This window comes from Cicer arietinum, chromosome 2 (assembly GCF_000331145.2).
Source record: "Cicer arietinum cultivar CDC Frontier isolate Library 1 chromosome 2, Cicar.CDCFrontier_v2.0, whole genome shotgun sequence".
Taxonomy (NCBI): Eukaryota; Viridiplantae; Streptophyta; class Magnoliopsida; order Fabales; family Fabaceae; genus Cicer; species Cicer arietinum.
Genome location: NC_021161.2, coordinates 6,543,020 through 6,566,523, shown reverse-complemented (window position 1 = coordinate 6,566,523; position 23,504 = coordinate 6,543,020). Strand labels below are relative to the sequence as shown.

At 30.2% G+C, this 23,504-nt stretch overlaps 3 protein-coding genes and 1 pseudogene across 3 annotated transcripts; 3 read left to right on the top strand and 1 right to left on the bottom strand.

Moving 5' to 3' along the window:
* Positions 1-5,647: 5,647 nt before the first annotated feature.
* On the top strand, positions 5,648-6,234 carry LOC101496151 (eukaryotic initiation factor 4A-13-like). The gene is made up of 2 exons (XM_073365177.1): positions 5,648-6,031; positions 6,079-6,234. Exons 1-2 carry the CDS (start codon positions 5,648-5,650, stop codon positions 6,232-6,234), a joined length of 540 nt encoding a protein of 179 aa, XP_073221278.1.
* A 1,136-nt stretch (positions 6,235-7,370) lies between these two features.
* LOC113785474 (RHOMBOID-like protein 9, chloroplastic) lies at positions 7,371-8,828 on the top strand (annotated as a pseudogene).
* Positions 8,829-9,603: 775 nt separating this feature from the next.
* LOC101495830 (mogroside I-E synthase-like) lies at positions 9,604-10,029 on the top strand. The gene has a single exon (XM_004489692.1). The coding sequence runs from the start codon at positions 9,604-9,606 to the stop codon at positions 10,027-10,029; it is 426 nt and encodes a 141-aa protein (XP_004489749.1).
* A 5,096-nt stretch (positions 10,030-15,125) lies between these two features.
* On the bottom strand, positions 15,126-17,674 carry UGT74K2 (mogroside I-E synthase). The gene is made up of 2 exons (XM_004489667.4): positions 16,963-17,674; positions 15,126-16,225 (listed from the first exon to the last, which is right to left on the bottom strand). Exons 1-2 carry the CDS (start codon positions 17,614-17,616, stop codon positions 15,503-15,505), a joined length of 1,377 nt encoding a protein of 458 aa, XP_004489724.1. The 5' UTR covers positions 17,617-17,674; the 3' UTR covers positions 15,126-15,502.
* Positions 17,675-23,504: the final 5,830 nt, after the last annotated feature.

Sequence of the window (23,504 nt, the reverse complement as noted above, 5' to 3'; positions counted from 1 at the left end):
CTAAACAAAATGCCCTTGGTGGCGTCAATAATGTCCCTGCAAGTGCTTGTACTGATAGTAATCCTTTATTGGGTAATACGACCCTAACTCAAAATTTGCATCATCACATGAGCCTGGTCGTGGACAGTTGGTCTCAAAGTCAGAATTGTAAGTTGCAAATAGATAATGTTGAGTTTGTGAAGGAAACTCAAATGGATCCTCAATGTGTGCATGTCAAAGTGGTGGAGGATAATTTGACCTCCTCAATTCAGAAGGGTCTTGGTATTTTTAATAAAAATTGAGCGGATATGTTTGATGAGGAGAAATTGGATTCTTCACAAGATAAGGATGATGCTTTTGAGTAGACGTTCACCAAATCCCATAGGAAAAATTTGAAATAGAAAGCTAAAAGTTGTGAAAATGAAACATGTTCTAAGGCTACTAAAGTGCTCAGCCTTGAGACCAAGCTCTGATGCCAATTGAAGGTGCAAACACGAGAAGGAGGGTTGAATTGTGTTTGACAAAGTTGATAATTTTTTGCTAATTTGATGAAGGTTGATTGGTTTTTATGAATTACTTGTATAAGAAGAAATTGGATTCATAGGTAGAAAGCAATGAAAGCATAAATAATTTGACACATAGATTTATCTTGATTCACCTCTAACTTGGCTACATTCAGTCCCCTCATTCAGAAGACTTTAATCCATAAATTTAATTACCATGAATTAGAAAACACTTGACCCTTCAAGCCCGTCTTCCCAAACAGCCTGACAACCACATACTTTTGAGGAACTAACCACTTTGACCTTATAAGTCAAGTCTTCTTCTAACAACATAACAACCCCAAATTGAAGAAGTAACTAACCACCTTCACCTTACAAGCCAAGTGTTCTCCTAACAACCTGACGATCCCATTTTGAATAAGGAACTAACCACCTTGACCTTACAAGAAAGTCTTCTCCTAACAACATAACAACCCCACATTGCAAAAAGGGATAGAAGTACACCCAGATAAAGCAAGAGTAATACAAGAAATGTCGGCTCCACACACGGAAAAAGAAGTTTGTGGTTTTTTGGGTAGATTGAATTGCATTGCGAGGTTTATATCGCATCTCACCGCTACATGCGAGCCGATTTTCAAATTGTTGCGCAAAGACCAAAAGGTTGAATGGAATGAGAATTGTCAAAAAGCTTTCGAAAAGATTAAGCAGTACTTATCAAAACCTCTCATCCTAGTGCCTCATGTTCCTGGGAAACCGCTTATTACGTACTTAACAGTACTTGACGAGTCAATGGGTTGTGTACTGGGGCAGCATAATGAATCTGGTAGGAAAGAACATGTTATTTATTATTTGAGCAAGAAGTTCACCAGCTGTGAAACAAGGTATTCACTGCTTGAACGAACATGTTGTGCATTGGCATGGGCTGCTCGTCGTTTGAGGCAATACATGTTATGTCACACAACTTGGTTGGTGTCTAAAATGGACTCAATTAAGTACATCTTTGAGAAACCTGCTCTTATGTGTTAGGGCATGGAATTGGAGCTATTTTGATGGTGCCTCTAATGCGTTAGGGCATGGAATTGGAGCTATTTTGATTTCCCCAGATAACCAGTTCACTCCATTTACGGCTAAGTTGTGTTTTGATTGTACAAACAATATTGCGGAATATGAGGCATGTGTTATGGGCATTGAAGCAACTATTGAATCAAATTTAAATTTTTTGAGGTATATGGAGACTCGTTGTTGGTCATCCATCAAACGAAAGGAGAGTAGGAAACGCAAGATTCCAAATTGATTTCGTATCACACCCATATCAAAGAATTGACAAAACACTTTGAGAAGATTACTTTTCATCATATCCCTCGAGAAGAAAACCAATTAGCTGACGCCTTGGCTATTTTGTCGTCAATGTTCAAAATAAGCAATAATTAGAACGTGCCAGTCATAAAAATTCAACAAAGAGATAAACCTACATATTGCTTATCAATAGAAGAGTATGATGGCAAGCCATAGTTTTATGACATCAAATCATATATTAAGAATAAGGAATATCCATTGGGTATTTCAGAGAACGACAAAAGGGCTTTAAGGAGGTTGTCAATGAACTTCTTTTTAAATGGGGATGTGCTTTATAAGAGAAATCATGATATGGTTCTCCTCAGATGTGTGGATAAAGCAGAAGCAGAGAAAATCATCCAAGAGGTTCACAAAGGTTCTTTCGAAACTCATGCAAATGGGCACGCAATGGCAAGAAAAATCTTAAGGGCAGGCTACTATTGGTTGACCATGGAATCCGATTGCTTTAATCACGTAAAGAAATGTCATAAATGTCAAATCTATGCTGATAAAATACATGTACCACCCACCTCTTTGAATGTTTTAACATCACCATGGCTATTTTCAATGTGGGGAATTGATGTTATTGGACTCATCGAGCCTAAGGCTTCAAATGGACATCGATTTATCTTAGTAGTTATTGATTATTTCACAAAATGGGTTGAAGCCGCTTCTTATGCCAATGTGACGAGAAGTGTGGTTGTCAGATTCATCAAAAGAGAATAGATTTGTCGATATGGCTTGCCAAATATGATAATCACTGACAACGCGACTAATCTGAACAACAAAATGATGAAAGAGTTATGTGATAGTTTCAAGATTCAGCACCATAATTCTTCTCCATATCGTCCGAAAATGAATGAGGATGTAGAAGCAGCAAATCAGAATATCAAGAAGATTATACAAAAGATGGTGGAGACATATAAGGATTGGCATGAAATGCTTCCCTTTGCATTACATGGCTATAGAACTTTTGTTCGTACCTCAACAGGGGCAATCCCTTTCTCATTGGTGTATGGAATGGAGGTGGTGCTTCCCATTGAAGTTGAAATTCCATCAATCAGAGTCCTGATGGAAACAAAGCTAGAAGAGGCAGATTGGGTTCAATCAAGATTTGACCAATTAAATCTCATAGAAGAAAAAAGAATGATAGCTCTGTGTCATGGTCAACTATATCAGAAAAGACTCAAAAAAGCCTACGAGAAAAAAGTTTGTCCTCAAGAGTTTCCAGAAGGAGACTTAGTGTTAAAGAAAATATTGCCCATAAAAAAGGATTGTCGAGGAAAATGGACTCCGAACTACAAAAGACCATATGTTGTGGAAAAAGCTTTCTCTGGGGGAGCTCTGATACTCGCATAAATGGATGGAGATGAGCTTCCACTTCCAGTAAACTCAGACGCAGTTAAGAAATATTATGCTTAAAAAAATAATAGAAAATTGGGCTCGCTAGGTTGAAAACCTGAAAAGGCGACCTAGGCAAAAACTAGAGCATCTCGATGGATTGAAAACTTGGAAGAGCGGTCCATACAAAAGTTAGAGATAACAAAAAAGGATCAAGCGGTTCAAACTGAGACATTTATTATTCTTGGAAGGTGACCAACAAGAGTCTTAAATTACAAGAATGACTAGCGTTTTTCTAAACAAATTTAGTCTCATTGTAGTTTGTTCTAACGTTTTTTAAAATGTTATTTTATGATAATAAATATGGGAATTTGAAATATATGAAAATAAAAAAAAAAATATCTTAAATATTTTGACGCTTGAAATATATACACGAGAATGCGAGATATATGGGTGTATAAGAAAAATGAAGGATGGGAAAAAAAAAATTAACAAGAATTTATCTGCATGTATCTTACATTTTTTCAAATAGTCACACATAATTTATACATCTTTACTCATATTTTACATATACTCAACAACCATCTTATGTCATGCATAATGAATTAATCATGCATATCTTATGTGTATATCTTATTTATATTCAACGAATTTTGTATCACATTATTCATTATACGTTTGCATTGCAATTACCATATACATTTTTCCTTTAAAAACAAATTACACGATGATGTTTTTTATTTGCGTCCTCATTCGTTGATCATCCTTTCGAATATGGTCATTTTTTTTATTATTATTTTATTTATTTTTTGTCAATCACCAACTTCTTTTTTACATGCTTTTGTTTTTTAAATCATCAATTTTTTTTATGTCAAATTATTTTCTGTTCGAAATTAATTTACTTTTACAATTATACAAATATTTTTTGTCTGACCAGATAATTTAAATAAAAAATATTTTTATCCAAAAATTATAAAATTTTTATTACATTACATCTAAAATAAAATAAAACAAAAACAAAACCAAGCACAACAAATACAAATATAAAGAAATAAAAAAGATTGCTCCTTTCTTTCCTTTCCCTTCCCTTTTCTTTTCCGGTTTTACGGTCCCTGTTTTTATACTTTAGTAGCAAACTATGGATTGGTCAAGATCCATCAAACTTCTAGGATATGAATCGATCACCCAAGAAATAAAAATGTATGAAAATAAGCATGCACAAAAGAAAAAAAAACAAGAATAATGAAGAAATGGGTATACCAAGATTCCACGTATAATTACTGGAAAATCATATTGGGTTGGAGTGGAGTATACCAAGATTCCACATTGTGATGGTTAGAAGAAAGACACTATCGGAACAATTAATTTTTATCAAGATGTCTTCCAAGAAATGACGATGCTGATAAGAAACATATTATTGGAAGAATTGATGATGACGAGAAGTAACATAGTATCGGAAGAATTGATCTTTATAATGCGTTTCCAAGAATTGATGAAGATGAGAAGTAACATAGTATTGGAAAAAAGAGAGTATGGGAAGAAAAAGAGCACTTAGAATTGTTGTTGTTTTACCACTAAGGCGCGAACTACTGATATATATATATATATTTGAGATTTATTTGATCTTGAACTGATTTTTAGATGTTTCTATTTTTATTTGAGATTTTTTTATTTTTTTTAGTAGATTTCACATATTTTAAACAAGAAAATAATTAATTATTATAAGAAAAAAAGATTAATATTTTAGTATTTCTTAATCCTTTTATTCGGTGAATTTTATTAATATTTGAAGTGTGACATATAAACATACTGCAAATTGCTTAATGCATCCTGCGAAGATGTAAGTATTTCTGTTGCAGACATAAAATCATAAAGATGGATATTTAATTCCAACACAAGTGATATTTGGTGCAGTGGTATTTTGGCATCAGTCAACATTGCAATATTTCTATTTGAAATCTCAATGTTACATAATGTTATTATATATTAGTAGTAAGGGTATTTTAGACATTTCTATTCTTTTATATATATACTCATTGTAACCCTATTAATAGTTTGGTTCATTTTATTCTATGTTATGAAACCCTAGTGTGGTTGTCTTTCTTCTTTCTCTTTTCATTGTTAACATGGTATCAAAGAGTTTTGGTTGATTATGGGATCTACTATAAAGAAGAGAGAGTTTATTTTGATAGGAAAGGCAACCACCAAAAGAGAAAAGAGAAGAGTAACCATATTCTCGATTTTGTTAAATCAGTCTCACAAAAACATCAATTGCACATTCGTTAACCGTTGGATCGGGATGATTTTTGGACAACAGATTCGCATCATTCAGGTATTCGTCTTCAACGGTCGGATCAGCGAAACGACATCTGTAAAGGGAGAAATTAGGCTCGCACAACATCAGATTATCATGTACAGAACTTTCGAATGTTAGTTCACCTTTTGTTTTGATGATTAGAGGGGGGTGTAGCTTCGAAGAAAAGGATAGAATGGCACAAAATGTGGGCTACACAGCTGCAATTGTCTATGACAATGAAGATGGTGGCGTCCTGGTTGCAATGGCAGGAAATTCTAGTGGTATAAGAATACATGTTGTATTTGTATCAAAAGCTTCGGGTTTGGCTCCAGAAGGATCACAATTTGATGCTAATCATTATGACACTAAGATGAATGAACTGCTTGCCAGTGATGGGCAAGAATTCTTCACCTCATATGATGAAGTCCATGATAGCTTTGATGCAATGGGGCTGCAAGAAAACCTTCTGCAAGGCATATATGCTTACGGGCCTTCTGCAATCCAGCAAAGAGGAATTGTTCCTTTCTACAAAGGTCTGGATGTGATTCAACAGGCTCAGTCGGGAACTGGGAAGACAGCAACATTTTGTTGCAGCAGCTCGATTACGGATTGGTTCAGTGCTAGGCTTTGGTTTTGGCTCCTACGGGGGAGCTAGCTCAACAGATTGAGAAGGTTATGCGAGCTCTTGGCGATTTCCTTGGTGTTAAGGTTCATGCTTGTGTTGGTGGGACAAGTGTTCGTGAGGATCAACGCATTCTCCCTGCTGCTTGTTTGTTATGATCAGTATTAAGGAGTTGATTTTGGTTTGGTTCACATGCTTTCAATTGTTGTGGTTCTTTGCTGATTTGGTTGGTAATTTAATTGTTCGTCTCTCCTATCTCTTTGGTTGCTTTCTTTTGTGTTGTCACTCTCTATGTTGCTTCTTTTGTTTGATTGCTCCTCTCTCTAGTGACTTTTAGGAAATTTTAGGGGAGATGTTAAGTAGTATGTTATTGGGCTTTTATATTATATATTAAGGGTTTGTTTTGATATGGTTGTTGCTCCTTTTTTTTTATTGCTCCTTTTTCGGTTTGATTGTTTGTTGGCTTGGTTCTCTCTTGATTGTGACTATTTGATATGATTTCTGGTTGGTTTGGTTTCTCTCTTTATTGTAATTGTTTGGTATAGCTAATGATCCTCTCTTTCGCTTATGCTTCTTCATTTGTTGCTTCTCTCTTTGTTGGTTCTTCTCTTTGATTGTTGCTTCTTCTTTGGTGACATCCCTCTTGTCCCCCCAGTTGTCCAACCACCTCCTGCGATTGTTGATCCTCCTCGTTACCCCTCTCGTCAACTTTGTCTGAGCCATCTTCCTATAAAGAGATTGTTCTTGATCCTCTTTGGCAGCAGGCTATGGCAGAAGAACTATCTGCATTGCACAAAACCAATACTTGGGAATTAGTACCTCTTCCTCCTGGAAAACGTGCTATTGGATCTCGTTGGGTATACAAGATCAAAACTAAGTCTAATGGGTCAGTTGAGTGCTACAATGCATGTCTTGTTGCTAAGGGTTTCTCTCAACACTATGGTATAGATCATGAAGAAACTTTTGCTCCTGTAGCCAAGATGATCAATATTCGTACTCTTCTTCTTTACAGATTGCTGATTTGTTCACAAAGATGCATTCCATTAAACGTTTTCGTTTTTTAGTTGACAAACTCTTGATGCTCCATGTTAAAGCATCGTGAGTTTGAGGGGAGATGTTAGATAATGTTATTATATATTAGTAGTAAGGGTATTTTAGACATTTCTATTCTTTTATATATATATACTCATTGTAACCCTGTTAACTTATTAACTTATGTTTGGTTCATTCTATGTTATGAAACCCTAGAGTGGTTGCCTCTCTTCTTCCTCTTTTCATTGTTAACACTCAAGTCCTATAAGGAATGATGAATTAATGCTGTTTTTACTTCCTCTGCTATATGGAGCAAAGATAAATCATTTGATCATGGTTGGAGAATGGTGGAGGCTTATAACACCAATGTTTCTGGTACAAGATTGAGAATTGGGTCTGTGTTTCCATTTCACATACTTAGTGCACTATTTACATGACACTAGTCATCACCTAGGATTAATCAGATCATTTAATTATGATGTTTTGTTTAAATTTGTGTTTTGTTTTCTTAATTTACTTTTGGGATTGCTTTTCTCTATTTTAGTGTTTATTTGAAATTTGGAAGGGGTGTATGTGTCATTTAAAGAGATGTCAGAAGATTTGGATTGCTTGATGTCAGCAATCTACGCAATCACACAGTCAACACATTGGTGGCCTTTGGATTGAGATCGGACAATCTTGATTTCAAGCTCGGTCGCTATTTCAATTTTTTCAAATCAAAATCTACATTGAAATCTTAACCGTCCGATCTAAATCTAATGTCCGCCGACATGTTGACTGCGTGAATTCATGGATTGAATACAGCAAGCTGTCCAAATTCGACTTTTGGAGATATTGACTCAGGTTTCTAAATCCACCACTCCATTCACTCACTTCATAGAAACCATCATGAAAAATCAGGAATATAATGCATATCATGTGTATTATTAATGTATACTCTTGATGAGAGGTGAAACTAAAGTAAGAAAGTATCTTATGTCATTTGTTTAAGATATAAACTTAGTAGCACATGCTTGATTGTCATTGATCTCATTGTCAATTTGCTTCATGTGCATACTTCTTAACAAATTTTTCATATGCAGCATGCAGGAATATTTCACATGCAGCATGCAGAAAGTATATTTCTATTATGTCTTCAACTTTCTGTGTCTAACATGAATTTGTACTCAGGGACCTGTATTTGCAATAATTAGTGTTTGGCTCATGTGCCAAATTCAAAATAAAGATGTTATTGCAAATGATGATTCTGAGAATCTTTTTCGAAAGGCGATAGTCATCACAGCTCTTGGTTTCATATTATGCAACGTTGGTCCAATTGATGAATGGTATGTATGGTTTACATTATTTAGAGAAAGTAGCTTATTTGAAATAACACAACACAATATGATAGAAACTTCAACTCATAAGCTTAGCATGTCAAAAGCATACATGAAAGCTCATAGTAATGAGATGGAAGAAATGTATTCTTAAGGAAAAAGTTATATATATTCCAAAATGTGAATCAAATTTTAAAATATAAATCTTTACATGATGGCTGACTCATTTGTAGGTCACATTTTGGAGCAGCTTCACAGACATGGCATATGGCTTTCTAACTTGTCCATCTCTTCAGTTGAATGAAACATCACCAAGAACTGGTGGAAAAAGACTCAAACTTGTTACCAAATATGGTGGTTCTTTTGTTTATGGAGCCACCTCTCATTGCATTGGCACCTGTTAATGAAGTGGCAGTTATCGCCTCGGAATATATGTAGCTATTTCGTTGATGCAACATATCATCGGCTTGTCAGGTTTCTCATAAAGATTTATCTCGTAGGACAGCACTGTCAACTGTCATACAAAAATATGTACATTTTATAAATAAAGTAGAGTAAGAAGAGTTGAAATGCATCATGGAAGCATTTAATATGATATTACTAAGATTAGGCTCTCTTATTTCTATATATGATTGTATAAGCTTAGTCCTTGGCCCCAAAGAACAATAGATGTAACACAAACAATAATGTTTTTAATGATCTTTCCTAAGATAGAGTATACAACATATATACATTATGAATTAGTAGGTTGTGACATATGATTCTAAAAATGGATTCAGTTTTGGATTTGAATATTTGTCTTATTTCATTTGAAGGATTGTCTTGTTTCAATATCTTATTTTGATTAGAACCAATATATTGCTTAAATGGAATATTGACTTTGGAGACCAAAAATATTGGAAACTATAACAAGTCTTCAACACTACATCATAGAATTGAGACCAACAGCTCAATGGGAAGTCAGCTTTGGTAATCAATCTCTCAAAACAAATATACTGAAGTAGAGTAAGAAATTTGAACTATATGTTGCTGTTTTTCTCACTCAAGCTTGTTCTGTTAATAACATAAATTTTCATGCTTTTAAGGGATGGTCGGATTTACCTTTGTTAGAACAAGAAATTGTCATACCAGGATTGCCTAAGCTTGAACCTAATGATTTTCCATCTTTTTTGTATAAATATGGAACTGATCCTTGCTACTTTGATATTTTTTGAGTCATTGTCAGAGAATGGTTTAATAGTGACATGGTGTCTGCAACTACAAGTGTTGGAACATGAAAGTGTTGTTTGTTTTGTGACACATTGTGGTTGGAGTTCAACATTGGAAGCTTTGAGTTTAGGAGTAGCTGTAATTGCTATGCCAATTTGGACAGATCAAATTACAAATGCAAAGTTTATTGTTGATGTGTGGAAAATTGGAGTCAAAGCTATTGGTGATGATGAGAAAGGGATAGTTAGAAGAGAAACAATTGTAGATTTTATAAGGAAAGTAATGGAGAGTGAAAAGGGAAATGAATTAGAGAAGAATTGTATCAAATGGAAGAATTTAGCCAATAATTCGGTTGACGAGGGTGGAAGTTCTGATGGAAATATTGTAAATTTGTGAATGAATTGACCATTCAAGGTATGAATTATTAAGTTGTATTTGAAAGTAGTGTGTTAGTCTCGTAAGTACAGCTCAGATGTTAAAAGATTCCAAAGACATTTGACAAATTAGAACATATATTTGAATTTGCAATATTCTACTTCTCTATCTTCGGTGTGTGTGAGTTTTACCAGAAAGAAAAAACTAGTAGTGTGTTAAGCTCAAATTATAATTTGTTATGTCTGATAATTATAAATAAATGTTGTTGGCTTCTGCAGATGTAACATGAAACCACAGTTGTATTTTGATACATTGATAATAAATATGAGCATTGAGTAATGTTGATATCAAGTTAGAATTGGTTATGTATATAAAATCTTCAAATCTCTTGTTCAATTTGAGAATGCGTTTGAGAAATAGAATCGTTTTGTATCAATATCAATATAAGAAAAGTAAACACTACCAAAATTACTTTACTGGCCTAATTAAATTTATTGTGGAATCACTAACAAGGGAGATACAAGTAATTGACACTTAAAACTGTAAATCCAAAAAATATATATAACCACTTTTTTTTCTACAAAAAAAATATAACTACTGGCCTAAATAAATTTATTGTGGAATCACTAACAAGAGAGAGATGCAAGTAATTGGCACTTAAAACTGTAAACCCAAAAAATATATATAACCACATTTCTTTTTTACAAAAGAAATATAACTACCTTAAAAAAACTAATTACAAAATCTTACATAAAAAACAATGTTCTCTTCATTGTTAATAATTACCAAATCTACTATCAACGAAAATATTAAGAAAAAAACAACAAAAAATTTCAATTAATAAAAAACCGCAGCAACAAAAAAACTGCAATTTAAAAAAAAACAAACAAAAAAATACAGCAAACATGAAAAAAAATGTAACTCAAACATAAAACTACAAAAATAATCTATTATCAACGTAAGAAAAATAAAACCTATCAAAAATTCAAATAGATCACAGGAGGTTCAACCACCACCACTAAAAAAGTAACACACCTTCTTCATATTCCTTTGCATTTTTTTAGATTTTTTGTTTGTACTTCTAAATGTTATTAAAAATGTTATTTGTTTGTTCTTTAATTTTTCTAAGCCTCCATCACAAAAAACTTAATCCAACTTATTGATCTTCTTTTACATTTTATTTTTTAAGATTTTTTTTTTTGTATCTATTTTAACCACCGCTAAAAAGTTAACCCACCTTCTTCATATCTACCACAAAAAACGTAACTCAATTTATCGTCTTCTTTTGCATTTTATTTTTTAAGGTTTTTTTGTATCTATTTTAAAAACACTATTTCTTAAAAATACTATTTCATCTTCAATTCTGCTACTTTTGAAGAAGATATTGATCTCCCTAAAATCTCATCGACTCAGTACCGTTTTGTGTCTTTTAGCACAATTTTGAATGGGCAGAACCATCCTAACAACTTAATTGGTAATACTATCATTTTTTTTTCTTTTTTTTAATTGAATAATATATATGTGTTTTATATTTTTTTTAGTTTCAATGGATAACTTATCTTTTTTATTTATAGATATTATTGGGGTAGTAGATGAGGTCATTTTTTCAACTTCAACATCATCAACCAAAAAAATTTGTGTCACCGTCAAAATCAAAGATCTCAGGTAACAACAATATTTACATTTAATTGATATATTATACAAAGCATGTTTCAAATGATATTATTTATTTGATCAGCAGAAACATCCTTACTTGCTCTATATGGGAGGCTTATGGTACACAATTCCTCAATTAGTTTAATGTTCACCCCAACTTTGGTCCCATCATTATAATCTCCCACCACACACGAGTCAAGCCTCCAGAAGGTATGATTAATTCAACACAAGTATTAATTGTTTAATATATTTCATTTGTTACAATTTACTTAAATGTAGTTATTAATTAATTAGCCCTATATGGCAGGAAACAACGGACACACAATCACTAATGCATGGAGTGGAACTAAACTTCATATCAATGAAAACACGCACCAAATGAACTAAATGGTTACAATTTTCTAACTTATAGGCATATGGAATAAAGTAGAATTTGTTCTCAAATTATCATATATGGATATGAATTTGTTCCTAAACTAAAAGCAAATAGCTTATAAGAGTAGTTCAATATTCAACCTTAATTTATCAGAATTTATAAATGAATATTAGAGTCCTTATATCAAACACTTATTGATATCAATACTAACAATTGAGGAAGAATATGATTGAGGCATGTATATAATGCTTAGTCCAAGTAACTTCATAGTTTGGATATTTGTTGTTTATCATATAATATGACATAACTCATTTACCTGAAACATGTTAAAGGCTGTTGATACTTACATAAGGATATATCCATCAGAACTTCAAGACATAATGGAGATCACTCTAACTTTTCGTGTAAAACTACAATCATATTCAAAACAGTGTTATGTTAATAAGTCATGGAGTGGTGCTGCACTTATTGCTGCAATTAAGGAACAATTTCAAATTGAAGAGGTATTCAAAACATATATTGCCTTATTGTATCTTCTAATTGTAATAAACTATATATATTAAAAACTGCTTAACTTAAATTAATAGAAGTCCATTTTAAGAACACGGCTAAAGGAGAGTCGAGTTGTGAACTTCTTAGTCAAGAAATACTATTTGACACTGTAAGTATATCTGCACGACTCACTATAATTGCATCTTTTTGATAAATACATTCTGATTTCATAAATCTTTATGACAATAATCTAATTAATTCTTACAAACTTTATGAAATATGTAGCAATCATTATCAATGACTGGTGAAAATGATATTGAAAATGTTCAGTCAGCTACACCGGCTAAAAGGCCTCCAACTAATGACCAACAAGATAATAGGGGTAACGATGCAATTGCAAGTGCTCAGCTATCATCATCAAAACCACTCAAGAATATCAAATGTGAATAGGAACTACAATGAAATTATATGCTAGACAATAGATGATGACATCAATTATGTTAAAAACTATTAGTTTGGTAATTATTGACTACAGTAATTAACTTCATTTATTTTGTTCTATTTATTATAAAAAATACTTAATTAAATAAAAATATATAAACACGCACAACCCGTGCGATAACACGAGTATTATACTAGTTTTCATAGAAGTCAAACTCTTAAAATTAAGTCAAATTATTTTTATATATAAGTTATTAGCTTATTTCATAAGATATCTTAGAGATTTTATAGAAATAAGTTAAAAATAACTTACAAAATGTCAAAAGGCTAGAGTTATAACTTCTCTCGCACGGTTTTACAAATGTTTTTGTCAATAGATTAGCTCGAATAAATTAATAATAACAAAATGTTAATCAAATCATTAATAAAAAACTATTATCAAGGTGTTAAAAAGGTTTGCAATTGTTTTTTAGTCTGACATATAGATTTTTGATGTCTTCTTGAACAACACACAATTAGAATCGAAGACGATCAAACAAAATACAATTGGGATTGAAGACGATCATGATTTGACTACGATTGATTTAAATCATTGCTACAATTTTTTAATAAATACCACTTACTTTTTATTTTATTTTTTTCATACAAAATTAACTATTTTACATATATATTACGAGTCCATCGTTAGACTATTCTTTTGCGGTCCATATATCGTGCACCTAGAGGTGTGTATGAAGGGATAATTTGTTCTTTTTAATCAGTTTTGTATAAATCTGCATATTAAACAGATCAAATTAATCCATCTGCGAATAATAACGACTTGTGATATATTAGTTTAAGACAACCTTATTTGATTCAGGGTTAAATAGACTAATCTGGAAACCATAAAAAATAAACAAATTTATTTTGTATTAAAAAACTAATAACATGATATTATAAAAACTTCTATTAAAAAAAACTACAATCATTGATAATTTTATGTCGTAATTTATAAATATCAAAGAAAAATACTACAAATGATACTTAAAAGAACTTTAATAGTCCAAACCAATATTAATGATATTAAGAGTTTAATAAATAAATAAAATATGATAGAATATATATATATATATAAGATTAAGAGGGGTGGGTATATATATATATATATAACCATTAATACAAAAATATCAATTGGTTCAAATTATAGTAGACAAAATATAATTATTATTTTTTTAAAAATTTACAGAAATCATGGATTAATCCGCAAATCCACTAGTTTAAACTGTTTACCACATAGTATAAACGGTTTAATTCACGCTTTCACCATACAAAGGGAATTGTATGTTTGCTTCTTCTACACAGAGAACAACATCAAGTTTGCTTCTACTTCTCTTTTGGTGAGTAGCCTCCATATTTGACCAAAATATATATTTATATATATAACATTTAAAATTTTAAAAGTCATATGGCTATTTTTTTTTTTTAAGAAGGTGCTTTGTTGGCAAGGTGAGCCTAATATTGTAGAGTTTGTGAATGAATCGAGTACTTAAGGGAGGAATTAATTAAGGTGTATTAAAAGAAGTGAGTAAATCTCGTAAATACAGTAAAAAATTACAATAATATTTGGTATGTTAGGCTGTGAATTTGAATCGGTAATATTTCACTTTTTTACATTTAGTGTGTGTTAAGTTTTAAATTATAATATGACATGTCTGGTTTATTTTTTTGTCTGTAAACAAAATGATAAATATCAAAATAAATTCACACAAACAACTCAAAGGTCTCGGGTTCAAATCCAAAATATGATTTTCAATCTTATAATATCACTATTTATCAGTTAAAATATGACTTAAATACGATACGTGATGTCTCTTTAATTAAGGATAAATGTTGGCTTCTTAAGATGTAATATAAAACTAAGGTTGTATTTTGATAAATTAATCAAGGTTGTATTTTGATAAATTAATAATATAAATATGAATTGAAAATTGTTAGTATATAAAGTTAGAATTGATTTCTGTTTGTGAAAGCTTCAAATCTCAAGTTCAATTTAGAGTACATTTTAGAAATATAACTTTTTTATATCCTCGTTTATGTTATTTGTATGCAGCTTCATTGCGGTGGATATGGACTTGGGAAATTTTAACAATGTAACAACAGTCTCAAAATCATATACAATTTAATAACAAAAAGTGGTTCAAACACTAATTGCATAACATTAAACATTAATTTGTGATGAGCCAAACACAACTTTAATACAACACATAAAAGATACAATACTTTCAAGTTCTGAAGCAAATTGGAGTGGTAACTATAAAACACATATACTGACATGAACACCAAACACAACGTTAACACCGACACAAACACCAGATATGACACAGATATATGGATATCGATAATGATTTGAGAAAATTAATTAATTAATTGTAACCATATTATCGATAGTGTATTGTTGATGTCAGACACCGACATGTGTCGGATACCGAGACATGTATTCGATCAGAAGTGTCAATACTACAAAGATAATACACTACTTTTGTTCCTTCATCAATATTGATTCAAAACAGCCACAAATTCAGCAATATTTTGATCAGATCTTCCACCCTCATCAACAGAATCCTTTGCAATACTCATCCATTTCATAGCATTCTTCTTTAACTCGTTTCCCTTTTCAGTCTCAATGATTTCCTTTATGCAATTCTTAACAGTTTCTCTTCTCACAATCTCTTTCTCATCAGCAAAAGCTTTGACTCCAGTTTTCCACACATCAGCAATAAGTTTTGCATTAGTCACTTGATCAGTCCAAAGTGGCATAGCAATCACTACAACTCCTAAACTCAAAGCTTCCAATGTTGAGTTCCAACCACAATGTGTCACAAAACAACCAAGACTTTCATGTGTCAACACTTGTAGTTGTGGACACCATGTCACTATTAAACCTTTCTCTAATGATGATTCAACAAACCCTTTTGGAAGCTTAACTTGCTCACAATCTCTAACAACCCATAAGAAAAAAGTGTCACTATCTTTTAATCCATAAGCTAGTTCTATTGTTTGGTCCTCACTAAGACCAGCCATGCTTCCAAATGAGACATAAACAACTGACCCTTTTGGCTTCTCATTAAGCCATTTGATACAAACTTCTGTGTTTGGATTTGAAATGCTCACACCATATTCTTTGTCATCTTTGAGTCTTTTGTCTAAGAGCATAGATGGAACTGATGGTCCTATTGTCTTTAATGGCCATATCTTCACTAACCAATCCACCACCTAAAACAAAATTCATTTCAGATGTATTCATATAAACAACTTAATTAATCGTTTATAGCATGCCGTTCTTTGTATATAAATGCTTATATATAAACTATTTCTATAACAAAAAATAAAATAAAAAGGCAAATTATTTTCATAAGTTATTAGCTGATTTCATGAACTATCTTAAACAGTTTATGGAAATAAGATGAAAACAACTTACAGAATATCATTAGTTATTTTCATAAGTTCTATCAAACAGTTTCGCAAATGTTTATGTCAGTAAATAAGTTTAAATAAGTCGATTCAAACAGATCGTTAATTAAATCATCAACAACAACAAAAAAAGACTACAATCAAGGTCTTAAAAAAGGTTTGCGAGTGTTTTCTAGTCCGACATCAAGGTTTTTAACGTCTTCTTGACCACAATACGAACACATCAGTACCATCAAACCATGATTCTCTCCAATATCAAATATCATGATTTGACAATGACTACAATTTTAAAACATTGCTACCGTTAGTATTAGTATTTGAAAAAGAAAAAAAAAAACTCAAATTCCATATTGAATAAAATAGGACTTACAAAAAAAAGTTTATAAAGAGGAGTACTCTTGACTTTACAAAAGCCTAGTTAGCAAGTACAAGTTATACCAATAGTTACAACTATTGAAATAGATAAAAACAATAAAACAAATCAAAGTAATTGAATGAAAATTTTCATTTGACTTATTGAAAGTAAGTAAGTAACTAACCTCTGGTTCAAGTTCATAAATTGTGTTTGCAAGAATCCAATCAGCTTTACCAATATTTGCAAACTGATTGACAACAATATCAAAGTAACCAGGATAAGATCCATACTTATACAAAAAAGATGGCAAATCACTTTGATGAAGTTTAGGCAATCCAGGTAACAAATAATCACTTTTTGAAAGTGGTAATTCAATCAACTTCTGATGAGTATGATAATATATACTATTAACAGAACAAGATTGAGTGAAAAATGCAACACCAAGTAAACCAAAAGTCTTTGAAACATCAAGAACCCAAGGCAAAAATGCATCAAAGATAACACAATTTGGAGGGTTGTTTGAAGAAGCAAGTTTATGAAGAAGTTGAGAAAGTGTTTTTGATCCAACACTCCAAAAAGTTTGTTTGTAATCTTCCACAGTTTTAGCTGATTCAAATCCTCCATCATCATAGCCATCTGAGATAGTTTCAACTTGAATGTTTGATGAGAGGTTTTTGTTGGTGATTGTTTTCCAAAGAGAAACAACAGTTATGAGTGTTACTTTAACTTGTTTTTGTATTAAACGGTTTGAGAATTGAATCATAGGATTCATGTGACCTTGTGCTGGATAAGGTAAGATTAGACAGTGAGGTACATGCTGTTTTCTCTCCTTTTCCATCTCTCTCTCTCTCTGCTTTTCTTTTTGTTACCAACACAATGCATCTATTTCATGTGGTTACAAATATATATATATAAACACACCAAAACTGGTATCATATATCAATCATTGTGGATGTTGGTAAAAAAATTACTCGAAAACAGAGAAATAATAATATAAAAATCGTATAAAATATTGTTAGATATCAAAATTTGTCACATGAAATTTTTTTAAAAGCAAAAATTAAGCGTAGGAGATTAAGTTTAAAAATATAATTTAGTAAGGAAAAATTAAATTTTCAGACACAACATTTACAAGAAATTATAAGATATATCTATACTTAATATTGTCAAAGAAATATATAAAAAATTAATATTTATTTTTGAAGTTGTGTTTGCTCTTGTTTTAGAGTTAAAATCATCAATTATCATATTTGAGGTACATTTTGCAGCAATTTTATAATTTGCATTGTTGAAAATATATGTTATGTGATTGTTGTTGACACCGAAAGAGTTAACACAAGTCATAACATTATGATAATTAATAGATAAAACATTAATTGATTTATCGATCTCAACTAATTTTTAATATAATTTATCAATAATAGACCTGCAACATCTGAAAATTAACATCTTTAAACACATTAAACTCGTAATGTTGCAACTAATATTCCAATTATATCTTTAATAGCATACCAGTATTAAAAAAAATTATAGAAGTTTGGAGGGGACCATGGACCAGTCTTCTTCTAAGTCCATCCCAAAATATAAATATAAATATGTCAACAATTTGATGTTATTTGTTTTAAATTTTGAATTAAATTCATCAATTTTTGTTTATATTTATGACAACATCCAACAATATGTTCATATTTACGACAACAACAAACATATCTTACGGTTTGAATAATATTTTTGATATTTTTATTATGTTTAGAAATGTAAAAAATCATTAAGACAAAAGAGAAATTTAAATAATTGTTCAGTTCAAAAATTTATTTTACTAAGTAAATGATTCTTACAAATAGGGGGTGTGAATAGGTTAGACTGATCGATAGGGGTCTACGGCGTAGTCTACGTCAGACTCAAACCATGTTTGTTTTGTAAAACATACAAGGTCAATGTTTCTAAAAAATTCATATTTAGATTAAAAGATCAGGCTACAAGTCACATAAAAAGTCTATTAAACCGATCAAGTCAACCTATTTAAATAAATATAAATAATATTTTTTATTACTACTACAATTATTATATTAAATTTTGATATTTTGTGTAAGATATTGAACTTTTAGTAATTTAAGCATATTAATATTCTTTTGTTTTTGATAGGATTGAAGTAGGATATCATACAAGCTCATATTCTTTAAAATGTCATGTTAAATATCAAAATAAGAACTTAATTTCATTTAAATATTAACTCGTTAGTATATTTAATGATATGTCTGATTGCTTATTCAAATATGTTAAAATAAAATAAATTTTTAAATAGGTTAACAGGTTATACCAGATTTCCATTATAGCTAGGTTCAAACCCAAAAATTAAGTCTACGACGTGTCACAAGTCATAAATTTTTCGACAGACCCAGTTCATACCCTTGCAAAGTCTAACTTGGTCTAGCCTCTTTTCACCATTGCTTACAAAATATTTGTGATCTTAATGTGTTTCGTCTCAAGAAACATTCTATTTTTTGAAATGAGTCAAAAAAAATATCTTAATAATTGTTGTACTTAATTATAATTATGGTCCCTCTATTTTCACTAATTTATGAAATCAGTCTTTTATTTTAAAAGTCGACAATAATGGTTTCTCTTATATTTTTAGATTAAAAGGATGATGATTTGACATATTTCAAATGATGTGGTATAAGATTTTATGATATAAGATTATCTAGATACATTAATTATTTATATGTCATTAATTAAATTATAAAAATAAAAAAATAAAAAAACGAAGTTGAAAGTTAAATTTTAGATAATTTTATTATGATTTCATGAGTGTTAATCATTTTATATTATCGTATTATATATCACGTTATTTAAAATATTTTATATGGTCATTTTTTAATTAAAATAGGTTTAATTGCAGTTATAGTCCCCTATTTTAATGAATCGCGAAAATAGTCCCCCATTTTATTTCTCTCCAATTTTGGTCCCTCAAACATAACTTTGGTCCAAAACTTGATGAAATTTCATTTTTTTTGCATTTATTTAAGTTACATCATGCTTCAAGATCTCATTTGCAACAATTGTACCTGAAATATATGATCATAAATGGTGTAGTACGACTTTAAAAAATGAAATTTTATCAAATTTTGAACCAAAATCATGTTTGGGACCAAAACTGGGGAGAAACAAAATAGAATGACTACTTTCGCGATTCAACTAAAATAAGGGGACCAAAACTGCAATTAAGCCATTAAAATATTATAATGAGATATTAAAATTATAAAAAATTTAAAATAAGATAACCAATTTGATAGATTAATACAAATAAAATAATAAAAATTGCAATTAAATTTAGTTGTTTAACAGTGACAAAAAGATTAACCCCACTTATGATGTCAAAAGATATTTCTTAATTTTTTCGAGCGCTAAGATCGAGGCTTGTTGCGATTTTAATTTTTTATTGATCTTGCGTTCCACGAGTTCACCGCACCGAATAAAGGAGAATAATAAAACTCAAAGGATTTTCTCAATTGTTTAAATTGGTCATTAAAATTTTATGAATGTATCAATCTACTCATTTATATTGTCAATATTTCAAAATAGCTATTTTGTTAATATCATAGAGCAATTCTTAAGAATCCATTCATCTTTATGATATCTTAACCACCCTCTTTGCCCTTAGGAATAATATCATCATCAACTTAGAGAATAATAAGTTGTTCATCTTTTTATATGATTGCATGAAATTATGCCCCAAAGTTAGGCTATGCATCCTTAGAGGAAGGTGACGTTGACCCCAAGTTGGGAAACATAATATAAACATCTTACCAATTATAAGATTAGCTCTTCTTTTTCTTCTTTTCCTACATGATGTTGAGGTAGTCGCTATGAATTTTGGTTGTGAAGTGCCTAATCTATCAAGTACCAACAATCTAGTAGTTAGCCTAGTAACAACTTTTTATTCAAATAACTTAGCTTTTGGCATCTATGAAGCAGCTAAAAAAAAAAAAGGTTTACTATGAATTGACCTATTTCAGGATATTAAGTTCTCCTTTGAAAGAGATATTTTATTTTGATACAGTCAACGACTTAATCCTCTATAAAGAAAAAATATTATTCAATTAGTCTCTATAGGCATTAAATATTCTTAAAACATCTCCAAATTAAATACTTTTTTCTTATTTCTCCAAGCATTGAGCATTATCCACATCTCCAAACAATGAATATTATTTCTTTATCTATCCAGATATTAAGTATTGTAAAGCTTCTCTAGACACCAAAAGTACATTTTCTAGATTACTTGCAAAGCTTCTCCAAACACCAAAAGTACATTATCTAGATTACTCAAATTTTGGCATCACTTGTCTCTTGGGTTAAGTAATATCCACCTCTCAAGACATCAACACTAAACTTGTCTTCTCATAAATTTGACTTCACTCGTCATACCAATGGACACAAGTATTATCTAAGTGTCTACATGCATCAACACCAAACCGTTCTTCTCAGCAAGACTATCTCTTCTGTACAAGGTGGTCTTTATACACTCAATTGATTCAAATCTATTATTTTTTTGGACTTTAGAGCTTGAACTTATACTTGTATAAGTGCGTTTGATATTTCTATCATATGATATTTTACTCATATCAATTAATGGCATAATATAATGTAGACATTTAACTAGTGTAGACACTACTTCAATTTTTTTTGTTGAACTATCTTTTCATCTCCACTAACCAAACGATTTTCAATTCGTATCTTCGAACGCACTTTGTAGTTTGAGATCATTAAATAATAATAATCATATAATTACTATAAGATTACTCAACCCTTCTTAAATTTGCTTTACTAAAGGTATTCTCTGAATACTTAAAATAATTATTGGGGGATACATTATTGTTCTGATGTTATGAAGTGTTTTGTTATAATCAGAGCACCTGAATGAATATTGTACTTAGAACCAACTTAATTACTCAACACTGAACCTTTATTGGAAAGATCTTTTTCCTTATCAACAAATCTTGAGCATGTTGGTTCAAAGAATGACACTATGCTTATGTTCATAGTTGGTAAAGGTTTGATATCAATTGTCATTTCAATTGTATATGTCTTATCCTTAAGAAAATGGACTATAAGTAAAGTTTGACCAACAATTATTCCAATTAAAATTTAAATTCTTACCAACAATTCATCCTTAATTTTATTTGGAGGTTAAAGTGATTGTTTTAGTGGTCATACTATTGGGTTAACTCTTTGTATAAAGTAATTAAATATTAAAAAACTATTACAAATGATTGACATTTCTTATCTCATAGATGATTTCCTACTTAAGGGAATAAATAAATATATTTTATACTATTGTATAAGGGGGTCGATAAATAAATATATTTTATACTATTTTTATTTAGTTACGGTTTTGTCTAATCGGATTTTTTGAATAAAATTTATAATGAGATGATTTTCATAGCACGGAAAATTTTGTGCTCTGTTCTTTTCATTATGAATTTTTGCATTGTGTTTTTCTTATAAGGTTTTAATGAGATTCATGGGATCTCAAACTCCCTAAAACTTTTCATATTTCATTCATTCTATGTAACTCCTGTTACTAAACTCGTAAGTATTATTCTTAAATTTATATGTTAATGATTAATTATATATGAATTTTAAAATTTATGATTTTATGTCTTACAATGAGTGTCACTTAGTAAAATATTGTCTCAAAATAAATGTTAATTTTCAACTTAAAATTATCCATTATATTACATTACATTTTTAACATAATATTATCTATATTATTTTCAAAATATTATATTACATTTTACATTTATAATAGAGGAAAATAGATTAATTATTAATAGAAATAATTCGATTAAAATAGTATTCTCTTTTATTTTTAGTAATTTTTTAATGTGTGAAATTAGCAACAATATTTTAATCTTTTATAATGCACTTTCTTTCCTCTTCTTCTTTGTTTTTGGTTGAATTATTTACTCTTTTATATTTTACAATATATTATACTCTTCTATATTTTAAAATATATCATAATTTTGACTAATTACATTACAGTGGAATTTTTCTTAGAATAAACATGTATAGACATTGTTTTGAGAAAAAAATTTCGAAAGTCCATCACATATAATTTTTTGGATTTTTGCTTTATAAATTTTAAAACATAACATGTCTATTTTAAAAGAGGAACAAAACATATTTTTGAATATAATAAAATGAACAGAATGCCACTATTTTGCAAGAGAAATGCTAAAATAACTTCAATACATGAGTTAATGATTCTGACTCATTTAGTGTCGGTCTAAGGGGCAGGTAGAATTGCTTTTATTGCTCTTTAATGCTTTCTATATGCCACAATTAATTGTTTTATGAGATCCACATATTCAAGTCACTTGCAACCGTTTCTTGCCATAAATATCAACAATTTTTATTTGCAAATCCAACTCAAACCTTCCTAATCAAAAAACATAATGCAAAATATACTTGGAACCCATGGAAACAACTCAAACAAGAATGGTGAATATGCTACTACTAGTATGCTTTTGGGTAGAAAAAAATATAAGTAAAATTAAAATATTATTTTTTTAAATGAAATATAAATAAAATTAATGTATATTTTCAATATGTAAAAAAAATATTTAATATTATTATTTCTAATTTATCTTTCATTTAATTCACAAACATTTAACGTGAATAGTTGATTGTTTAAACATTAAAAATGGAAAGTTTTATATATTT